The sequence below is a fragment of the Salvia hispanica genome, chromosome 1 (assembly GCF_023119035.1).
Source record: "Salvia hispanica cultivar TCC Black 2014 chromosome 1, UniMelb_Shisp_WGS_1.0, whole genome shotgun sequence".
Classification (NCBI taxonomy): domain Eukaryota; kingdom Viridiplantae; phylum Streptophyta; class Magnoliopsida; order Lamiales; family Lamiaceae; genus Salvia; species Salvia hispanica.
In genome coordinates, this window is record NC_062965.1 from 42,271,765 (window position 1) to 42,282,604 (window position 10,840).

A 10,840-nucleotide genomic window follows, 5' to 3' on the forward strand; every position below is an offset into this window, starting at 1 on the left:
GGATGATGAGGTTGTGACTTTGTTGGAAAGCCTTGAACCTCAACAAGAGCTAAAGGTATTAAAGATTGCAGGATTCAAAGGCAAAAGCTTTCCTTCATGGATTATTAAAAGGAGGCTTGACAGGCTGATCGAGATAACACTCAGTAGCTGCCAAAAATTTGAAGAAATTCGGACATTGGGGGACTTGCCAAATCTCAAAGTTCTTAGATTGAGCAAATTGAGCAATGTGAGCAGTGTGAGGTCTATAAATTCTTTATTCTGTTGGACTGGCAATAGCAACGAATTCATCTTTCCATCACTTGAAAGTATATTACTGTTAAATATGGCTGAGCTAAGCGAGAGGAGAGACAAACAGAATTTGAAGGCGAGGTATTTCCTCGCCTTAAATCCTTGAAGATACACCACTGCTATAAATTGGAATGTCTCCCAGACTGGTTGTTCTGTAAAACTCATAGTCTCTCTGAATTGGATGTAAAGCATTGCCCCATGTTGAGAGCATTACCAGATGGTTTACACGATCTAGATTCTCTGGAGCAGTTGTCTATAAGAGGCTGGCGAAATCTGAAGTCCATAGCGTATCCAAGTGGTGGGAGGAGCTTTCCATCCCTCTGCAGTTTGGAGATTCATGATTGCCATGAGCTGGTGATGATGGTGAAGCCATTGGCGCCTTTTCTCAAGAAAGTGTCTGTGGTGGAGCTAAAGAGCCTTCAGAATCTACCTAGGTTTCTTCGTTGCTTGGAAAAATCACAATTTCTTGAACAACTCACCGTTGTTGCTGTCCCTATATTCATGTTCAATTCTAGTGGCTATATCTGGCCTTTTCGCAGGTTGAAAAAATTGGAGATCGATATTAGCAGGCTATGGTCAGAAGAGAATAGAGTGGCCATTAATGCGAGAATCGACTACATATTGCAAGAGTGTCACTTTTCACTTGGTGAACTAACTTTGACAGGGCTAGATGTATGGAAGTGTTTGCCAAAATCAATTCAACATCTCAAGGTTCTTCATAGTTTAGAGTTGGAGGGTTTTGGAGAAGAAGCATTGCCTGAATGGTTTGGACATCTCTCATCTCTGACAAAGTTGTGCCTATCTGATTTTACAAACTTGAGGGGTCTTCCCTCAATGCAGAGCCTCACCAAATTACAGGAGTTTCACATTCGCGACTGTCCAAAATTACGGATTGACTCTGAGAGGAACAAGTTGTCAAGTCACACCCTCATCTACGTCAATGGTCACAAGCTTTAGATTTGTTGCTCAATTGTAAGTCTAATCTTCCCTAGTTTATCTACATCCTTAGTACAAGAAAGTGAATCAGTATAAAATTTCAATCCAAAATATAAGTCGTTTCTACTTTAATAGTATTCTCATTCTTCATTAGGAATCAATGTGCTTTTTTGGAAGTCTTTTGTAGTAGATAAATGATACGCGGAAGAGTAAGAAAAGAGCTAACTTTACTTGTGATGAAAAATGTGAGTGAAGTCTTACAAAGATACTAAACTCTAATTTTCTCTGTTCCAGCTTCATTCCTTCTTGTGTTTCTGTAAGGAAGCTTAGGACTTTGGAGGAGGATGACGAAGGATATATGTTTGAATTTGAGGTGAAGAAGGAAGTATTATCCATTAACATTTCTACAAATCCACACTGGTAAGATTCAGCTTCACCAACAATTAATTTCATTTCCTCTACTTGTTCACACTGTAACTTGCATATTAAAATTCCCAACAGGTTGGAGAAGAAGATGAAATAGAGACTTGTGTTATTTGCATACCAAGAAGAGAGTTTGACGGCTGTACTCGTTTTATCCATGACTATTGCATGAAAATTGTAAAATGTAAGGCATTTAAGACTCTGGATTGATTTGATTGTTGTTGCATTTTATACAACAAGCTCCTATATTTTGTAGTTATGTCTTGGTCTTTTGTCTGTCTATTAGACTACTGTCACTTCACTTATATTTAGTGATGGATGCATGTGTTTGTATTGCAAATTGCAAATTGCAAATTAAAATTTCCCAACAGGTTTGCCATGTGTTTGTGCTGTGTGTAGTATTTCTTGTTCCTTAAACTGATGGCAAAAGAAGATGAAGCACAGACTTGTTTTCAAACAAATTTGTATACCAAGAGAGTTTGACGGTTGTAGTCATTTTATCCGCGGTTTTATTGCATGAAAATTGTAAAATGTATGGTATTTAAGAAGTTTGGACTGATTTTGTTATGGAACTTATATGTAGTGATAGATTCATGATTTTGATTTGGGTTGTGGCGTACACATCATGTCGGAGCAATTGGCTCTGCACAGCTGTCGAGTCGAGTCCATGATGTTGCAGCTTAGTTAATAGTTATATCGCGAGATACAGAGGCAAATGCTGATAATGACTGCAGAAGGGTGGTGTGATGTGTTTCTGAATCTGAATTGTTTCTGACAATGAAGTTGCTGCTGATGCTAATATATATGTTTTTCTCTTATATGTTGTTTATGTTCTTTGGTGGAGCAGTGAATGGACAAGAAGGTACTCATACCCATCCCTTCTATGCTCTGTTTTGCTCAATATTAGACTCCATCTATCATCTTTTACTATGATTTCATATAACTCTATTGCTATATATTGAAAACAGACTTGCTGCTTGCATCCAAACCAATTTCCGAATAATAGACAGTGTAGAATCTCTCATGACCTCGTCGTCACCAAATTTGCCGGATGCCTTCCTGCAGACATGATATGTTACAACTCGTCCGGCTTCGGCTTCATCTTGTGATTTACGGGACAATATTATAGCACCATGGCCATCGTCATTCTCCATCACATTATTGTCCCTTTGAGCTCCCGGTAACCAATTTTCAGCAGCCTTTCTTTACTCTTTGTTTGAACCAACATTCTCGAATAAGATCTCTTCGGTTACACTCGTTGCTTGAACTAACTACATCGAGGCATTCGGGCAATCCATGTGTGTATTTCTCTGCACGAATCGTCTCCGTTCGTTCTCTTATTTAGAAGATTTGAACAAGTATGTTGCCAACAAAGGGTGCCATGGTCTTCTTTCAATTTTTGTGTTGGGTGCAATGTTGTTTTGAGCACATTGTTAGGCGTTCTGTGTGAAGAGCGGTTTAGATTTGTGTTGAGAGTTGCTTCCTTGTACTATATGTTTTGAGCACTTTCTTATGCATTTCTTTCTAATACGAAGATTTTAAAAAAATGTGTAATGTATTAAAAAAAATAATAAAGTAGGATTAGAGGAAAAAGAAGAGATAATGCACTAATAGAGATGGAAAATGTGTTACTACATTTTACTTTTTACTAGTACTACTTTATTATGGAAAGTAGCTTTGTTTCTCTACCTTTGTCTTTTTCTTTTTAAATGGCATCTTTTTTACTTTTGTTTTCTTTTATTAGTTATTCCCTTTCCCTTTTCTTTGCATTATGTGATCATGGTGTGCATAACTCTTTTTTTTTTGTTTTTAAAAGGATTAACGATGATTTTTCATTTACTTTTACGATTTTTTTCATAACTTAGGGCTAATTTTGTTGGGAACGAACTTTATGCTACCCCCATTTTGGAATATAAATTTATAGTCGATAGGGGATCTTTCATTTCCATGAAATGAAGCCCAAATGGATAAAAAAAATAGGCCCATTCGAATAAAATCAGTTCAAGTTGATAAATAGCTTTGATAGGAGACTCATTATAATAATGAGGCCCACTCACCGGAACCAGGCCATCAATTTTCAAGCCCGTATGGCTTGTAAGTAGCTAGCTCGGGAATCAAGTTTAATAACATGACATGAGGTACATATAGACCCAAAAATTAGGCCCAGTCCATATAACTCACCCACAAAATTTTATAATTTAATTATGTAATTAGCATTTATTAATCAAAATTCAGATTTGGTATTTTTTTTTTGTATAAAATTTATTTAAACTCAAAAAGAATTTTCTTAAACTTTATGATGTCGTACAAATTTTGAATGAAGCAAATAAACTAGAAATGATTATTTTTCATGATTTTATAAGCAATTCCAAAAAAGAATAAGACAACTAAATGCATACATCATATTATTCTATAATAATGAAATCTAACATTTTTTCAAAACAAAAATAAATAATATTCCATCCGTCCCACTTTAGGAGTTCCGCTCACTTTTACACACCCATTTTGTAAAAATCATAGTAATAAATAGTTAAAGTGGAGAAATGGTAAAGTACGAGAGAGAATAATATTGAGAAGAGTGTTAATAACATTATTCTCTCTCTTATTTTATCATTTCTCCACTTTAACTATTTATTAGTATGATTTTTACAAAACGGGTTTGCAAAAGTTACTGGGACTCCAAAAGTGGGACGTAGGGAGTATTAAAAATTATATTCACTTTTTTTGGAGATGCAAAAATTATACTCCGGCCCATTGAAGATGACTCACTTTTTTTTTGGTTTGTCCAAACCAAGATGACTCCTTATTTAAAATGAAAACACTTTTATCTCTACTTTATTTACTCGCTCTTACTTTACTCTATCCACTTAACACACAAAATAAAGAAGCATAAAATCTTGTGCCGCATGAGTCATCTTCCTTTTGCACGAAGGGAGTATATACCAAGTCCTTTTTTTTCTCATGACACACACGTTTAAGAAATAAAGACTGTTTAGTTTTTTTTTTATCACGATTAACTAATATAAGTACTTATATTTATCTTTTATTTTAATCAACTCACCATTATAAGTAGCTTAAGTCACAAATTGTTTAACAAATTTGATCAAAATTTTCTCGTTGAAACATAATTTGACTAGATATATACTCATTTGTCATTTGGCTACTAAAATTTAAAGAAAAAGAAGTTATCGGCAGTAGCTGATGGATAAGAAAATGAAAAAGAAAAGCATATCTTGAATGAAAAGCATATCTTATCCTTATCGTTTCCTAAGATCTCACTTTCTCTTCTCTCACTGCACCAATAATCCATTTCCATTCCTAAACTCTAAACCTTCCCTCTGAAACAGTTATCAGCTCAAAGAATGGAGGGAGAAGCTGCCGCCGCCGTCCTTCAAGTTCTTGTTCAAAACCTCATCGACCACTCCAAGAAAGAGTTCTCACTTGTCCGTGGCCTCGAAAAAGAAGCAAAAAAGTTAAGTGAGAGTCTGGACACGATCCAGAAATACTTGAATGATGCAGAGATGAGTACTAATCCCGGTGATGCTGTCAAAAGCTGGCTCAAGAAGCTTGAAAACGTGGCGTTCGATGCTGACAACGTTTTGGATGAGTTCAACTATCATCTCCTCTGCAAACAAATCAAGCCCATCATGCCCAACAAACCCATGAAACAAAAGGTACTATCATGCTTCTCACCATGCCTTAATTATTCACGTTCCCGAAGTATGGCTCTTAGAATCCAAGAAATCAATGAGAATTTAGAGGTCATTAACAAAGAGGCTGCGGATCTTGGCCTCAAAGAGATGCTTGCCACCAATGTGCCCACTTTGCCTGATGTGTCTCGTGAAACTGACTCATTCACTCTTGATCCAAATTTTATTGGAAGAGTTAAGGTGACGTCAGAAATAGTTGAAAGGGTTACCTCTTGTATCACAACTGATGAACGTGTTTCTATCCTTGCCATTGTGGGAATGGGAGGATTAGGGAAGACAACTTTGACTAGGAAAGTCTTTCATCTTCTAAAACAAAAGAATCTGTTTGGATCATATATTTGGGTGCATGTTTCTCAAATTTTTGATCCAATTGTTCTTCTCAAGAAAATTCTCAAAGAGTTAATTTCTTCTGATCAAGTTGAAGTTGAGAGTAGGCAAGACATTCTCAAAAAGATTCAAGAAGCTTTGAACGATAAGTCTTATCTTCTTATTCTTGATGATGTTTGGAATGAAGATCGTCCCACATGGGATGGTTTTATCAATTCCTTGTTGGGCGTTAGTTCTATTAAGGGAAATGTCATTGTTGTTACCACTAGAAGTATGGTGGTTGCTTCAACTGTGAGTGCACTTTATACTCATAAGCTTGAAGGATTATCAAAGGACGATTGTTGGTCAATTATCAAAGCAAAAACATTTGGAAAAGAGGATGTTCCATCACTATTTGAGCCAATTGGGACAGAGATTGCGAAAAAATGTCAAGGTTTGCCGTTAGCTGCAAACGTAGTTGGCGGAGTACTGCACAATAAATCTGAAGAAGAATGGCGCTCAATCAAAGATAATTGGATTTCACAAGATGAAGGAGATCATATCAGAAAGATATTGAAGTTGAGCTTTGATAATTTGTCTCTACCATCACTTAAGAAGTGTTTTGCATATTGTTCGATTTTTCCTAAAGGTCATAGAATCGAAAGGAAGAAATTGATTGAGTATTGGATGGCAGAAGGATTTCTTGTAGCTAACAGAAGCAGTGACATGGAATCTATGGGAGACAAATTTATCACTGTTCTTATACACAACTCTTTACTGCAAATTGCAAAAAGAGATGATTATGATGGAAATGTGGAAAGTTGTGTGATGCACGATCTTGTGCATGATCTTGCATATTCTATTTTAGGTGGTCCTCAAGATGCATCTGACATCTTCCCAGTTCGATACATGTTCCTTGAAAAAAAATCAAAGCATGTTTTCAAAAAAAATGCAAAATATTTGCGAACATTATTGTCCATGGATAACAGTTATGCTAACATGTTGTCAGAGTTCAAATGTCTTCATGTTTTAATAATATTTGGAAGTGATAGAGATATTGAGTTGCCAAGTTCAATAATGAAGTTGATACACTTGAGAGTTCTTAATATTAATGGATCAAGAATTAGACGTCTTCCAGATTGGATTGGTAAACTGGTTCACTTGCAAACACTGAGAGCTGAGAAAGTTCATTTATTGAAACTTCCAAGTACTTTGAAATACTTGATTAACTTAAGGCATCTCTATGTTAAGAAAAATGTAGATTTGCCTGCCGAGATGGGGCTATTAACTTCTCTCCGAACCCTAGATTATTTTAGTGTGGGCGACAAGAGTGGCTATAAAGTTGAAGAACTTGGAAGTTTGAACGATCTCAATGGAAAATTGGAAATTTCTAAGCTGGAAAAGGTTGGTAACAAGGAAGAGGCCGAGAAAGCAAATCTACATAAAAAGTCAAAGTTATTGGAGTTGCACCTGGTGTGGAATCATCAATATGGAGGTCAAATTAGTGAGAAAGAAAGTGAAAGTGAATGTAGAAACGATGAGAATGTGATGGAAGGCCTTCAACCTCACTCAAACCTGAAGAAGTTAGAGATTTACGGATTCAAGGGAAAAAGATTTCCGACATGGACTGCAGTTGAAAATGCGGCTCAAGGCTCTTGGATCCCACTTAACAAGTTGATCGAAGTAAAACTTTCACAGTGCTCAGAATGTGAAGAAATCCCAATGTTAGGGCAGTTGCCAAATCTCAAGTCTCTCTCTTTGGTAGGATTGAGCAATGTAAAGTCCATAAAGTCTTATGCCCATGAATCCCAGTGTATTGGTTTTCCAGCTCTTGAAAGCCTCCAAATATATGACATGCCTAAGCTGACAGAGTGGGTACACACAGAATCAGTGGATGTAAGTGGTGTCAAGCTATTTCCTCGCCTCCAGCACTTGGCGATCCAATTTTGCAAGCAGTTGACCAATTTTCCAGCTCTTTACTTGTCGCCTCTCAACCATTTGACTATTAGTGGCATTGGGAGTTACAGGCCTTTAGCAAACATATTTGAGACCCAGTTGATGTTGCTAACACAGCTTTGCGTAAAAAGAATAGATGATCTGGAATGTCTCCCTGATTGGTTATTCGAAAGCAATCCCAATCTGTCGGTATTGGAGATAAAGGAATGCCCCAATTTGAGAGGACTACCAGATGGTCTATGCAACATCAGTTCTTTGGAGAAGTTGATTATAAAAAAGTGTCAAAATTTGGAACATATGGGCGTACAACAATCAGAAGGAAGCCTCGCATGTCTTAAAGAGTTGGATATTAAGGACTGCAATGCTTTGGTGTATGTGCCGTGTGAACTGCTTGGATTCTCGCTCGAGAAACTGAGGTTGGAGAATTTAAGTAGCCTACAGAATGTAGCTGAGATAATTGATTGTCTGCCGAAATTGGCCCGTCTAACAAGTCTGAGAATGCTTGGTGTTCCTCAATTTTCAGCTGATAATTATATTGGTATTCGAAGGCTGAAATTAGATTTTAGCGTGATGGGATCAATGGAGACTGTTGATGGCATATTGCAAGGATGCAGCTTCACAATTGATGGATTAGAATTGAAGGGGAGGGAAGGTTGGGAAAGTCTGCCGAAATCAATTCAAACTCTCACTGCTCTGGAAAAATTAAAGTTGGAGAATTTTGGAATGGAAGAGTTACCTGATTGGTTAGGAAACTTCTCATCCCTATTACGGGTGTTGGAGATAAGTAATTGCAACAAGTTAAGGCGTCTACCCATGGATGTGATACGGTGCTTCGCTAAGTTGAAATACTTAATTATTTCAAACTGCCCACAAGTATGTTTTGACATTTCCCAATGGCCCTACATTTCCCATATCGCCTTCATCGTCATTGATGGACTACGTGAGTATCAATATTTTTCTTGTTTTTTTTTTGTTTTCAGAAACCGTTGCATGTCTATTTCCTCACCTCCATTTCACAATGTAATACCCGCGCCAGTTTATAATTATTTGTGTTCAATATAGTAATGTGGAACTAGAGAAGTAACGTCCCCTCCTTTATTTTAAATAAATGGAACGCGAGCCTTTATTGAAGCTAATTCTTTCTTTTATCATTTTCGTTACAAGATGATAGAAATAAAAAAAATAAGGATGAGCGAGCAAATTAGAACAGACTAAAGATACACTTCGGACTAAAGAAGTTCGAATATCCTTCTACATACACAAACTATCAAACTAGCTTTCCAATGAGTTACATGAAGTAAAAGATCGGGATGTGAGCCTTCAAACAAGCCCTTCGGTTTTCTTCCTGTAGGCCCGAACCACGGCCCGTTCCCGAGAAGCCCGTCAGGCCGAGGATAGCGGGCTGGGCCGGGAGCAATACAGCAGCCAAGTCTTGCTCTACCCGAAAAGGAAATTGAGACAATGACAAAAGTTAACAAAACCTCATATAACAAATGTGAAAATCTGCCAAGTAAGAGGAAATTCTAGGAAATGAGACAACAATACCTTGCAAAAGTGAACACAAGTTGTACTAAAAATAGCAAGCATACTCCTGCACCTCCCCACCTCAACCGAGAGCTGCAATGAGAAAACAAAGGTTCTTAAAACTAAGGAGTACAAGGCTGCAAAATCTGTGTACTAAACAATAAATTAAGGAGGGACAAACTGAGATAAAACAAGTAGAGTTTACCTCTCAATGCTGCCAAAAAAAATTGGAGGCTTGCCTCATTTGGAGTGGCAACTTATCCTTGACCGACTCCTTGCCATTCAACTAACCCAAACCGTCGCCCTCCAGCTGCACCAATTCAGTCCAACCCGAGCAGCCACCTGCTCCCCTGCACATCAAACAAATAACCTAATGAAGGTAGTACTTAGGCTTCAAGAAAGAGACAAATGAAATGAATTAAAGGTGCCATCTGCAGCATGAGAACAAAGAGCTTTGACAGCCCATTTAATTTCCCCTAAGGTACACAAAATCAGCCTATAAAAAGCCCCTCCACCACACTTATGAACTCCCTTCCGCATACTTCAAACTTCCAGCAACATAACAAGATTGAGAGTAGGAGAGCTTGAGTTCTAAGAGCTGAAAATTCAAGCAGCTGGGGTTTCAAGAGGTAATACACCCCCATCCTTTTTCTTAATCAATCTTTCATGTCATCATGTAGAAACACTAGAACCAGAAGCAATAAGCTACTGCCTTTACATCAAAAATCAACAGCTTAAGTAGTTTTCACAGCATAGAAACTCACATGTTGTTGCAACTGCCTTCAAATGTTAAAAGCCCCACCACAGTGGCACTTTATAACCATTTCAAGATCAATACTTTAGCCTAAAGATCAAGCTCATTGCAGTGAGCTAAACATTAGCTCAAAACTCACAAACTCAAGTCACAATAATAAAAAAAAAAGGCCACCAACATAACTACTGTCCAAATCTCAACAAAATACATAGAAGGGAGTATAAGAACGTAGCTTTAGGGCCGAAGGGATCCTCGGAGACCGCCGGCGACGGCGAGGCCATGAGGGCAGCCGCGGGGACTCCACGGCAAGCTCCAGCTTCCGAGGTGAAGACGGTATCGCGTACACCAAGCAACGGCAGGATGGCCATTTGCAGAGCCCGATCCCAGCGTCGAATCGCCGTGGCTGTGGCTGCCTCGGCGGCGCATCCAGACGATGATGGCTGCGATAGCGATGAGGGGAAACGCAGCTCGACGGAGGGCCGGCGGCGCTGGCGGAGCAGAGCTGTGGGTGCACAGAGAGAGAGAGAGAGGCGATGCTCCCTCTCCTTCTCCGACGGTGCGACACCAGCGACGAGCGGCAGCCGCAAGGTGGCGGCGGCGGGTGGCGGCGTTGACGACGAGATGGCGGCGACCGGGTGAGGCGGCGATACCACCGAGAGAGATGAGGGAGGTTGGATTAGGGCTAGTGTTGATTTGGGGAAGATGAGGGATGAGAGAGAGGCCGATGGATTGAAGGAAGGGAGAGTAGTATTTGGGCCTCTTTAATTCTAGCATTTGGGTTTTCTTTTTAGATGTTGGGCCTCCTAAATTTTATTTTGTGTTGGGCTGGTGATGAAGGTATTAATTTGGGCCACTAATTAAATTAAAGTAGGTGTGAGGAATCTAATTAAATCATGGGCCTTACTATATTATGGACTTAATAATTAATAGCCCGCAAATTAAT

General features: G+C 38.6%; 2 protein-coding genes and 1 long non-coding RNA gene across 3 annotated transcripts; 2 read left to right on the plus strand and 1 right to left on the minus strand.

The window, feature by feature from the left end:
• Window positions 1-322: 322 nt before the first annotated feature.
• On the plus strand, window positions 323-1,245 carry LOC125197185 (disease resistance protein RUN1-like). Its single transcript, XM_048095899.1, has 2 exons — window positions 323-369; window positions 456-1,245. Exons 1-2 carry the CDS (start codon window positions 323-325, stop codon window positions 1,243-1,245), a joined length of 837 nt encoding a protein of 278 aa, XP_047951856.1.
• A 3,764-nt stretch (window positions 1,246-5,009) lies between these two features.
• LOC125197192 (putative disease resistance protein RGA4) lies at window positions 5,010-8,662 on the plus strand. The gene is made up of 2 exons (XM_048095908.1): window positions 5,010-8,492; window positions 8,600-8,662. Exons 1-2 carry the CDS (start codon window positions 5,010-5,012, stop codon window positions 8,660-8,662), a joined length of 3,546 nt encoding a protein of 1,181 aa, XP_047951865.1.
• A 158-nt stretch (window positions 8,663-8,820) lies between these two features.
• On the minus strand, window positions 8,821-10,573 carry LOC125215963. The gene is made up of 3 exons (XR_007175329.1): window positions 9,349-10,573; window positions 9,165-9,236; window positions 8,821-9,056 (listed from the first exon to the last, which is right to left on the minus strand). It is a non-coding gene; the product is annotated as an uncharacterized LOC125215963 (long non-coding RNA).
• Window positions 10,574-10,840: the final 267 nt, after the last annotated feature.

Coding starts and splice junctions, on each gene's coding strand:
- LOC125197185 (XM_048095899.1), top strand. CDS start 323: ATGGCTGAGCTAAGCGAGAGGAGAGACAAACAGAATTTGAAGGCGAG. Junction 370..455: donor AAACAGAATTTGAAGGCGAG/GTATTTCCTCGC, acceptor TAAAACTCATAG/TCTCTCTGAATTGGATGTAA.
- LOC125197192 (XM_048095908.1), top strand. CDS start 5,010: ATGGAGGGAGAAGCTGCCGCCGCCGTCCTTCAAGTTCTTGTTCAAAAC. Junction 8,493..8,599: donor TTATTTCAAACTGCCCACAA/GTATGTTTTGAC, acceptor TTTTGTTTTCAG/AAACCGTTGCATGTCTATTT.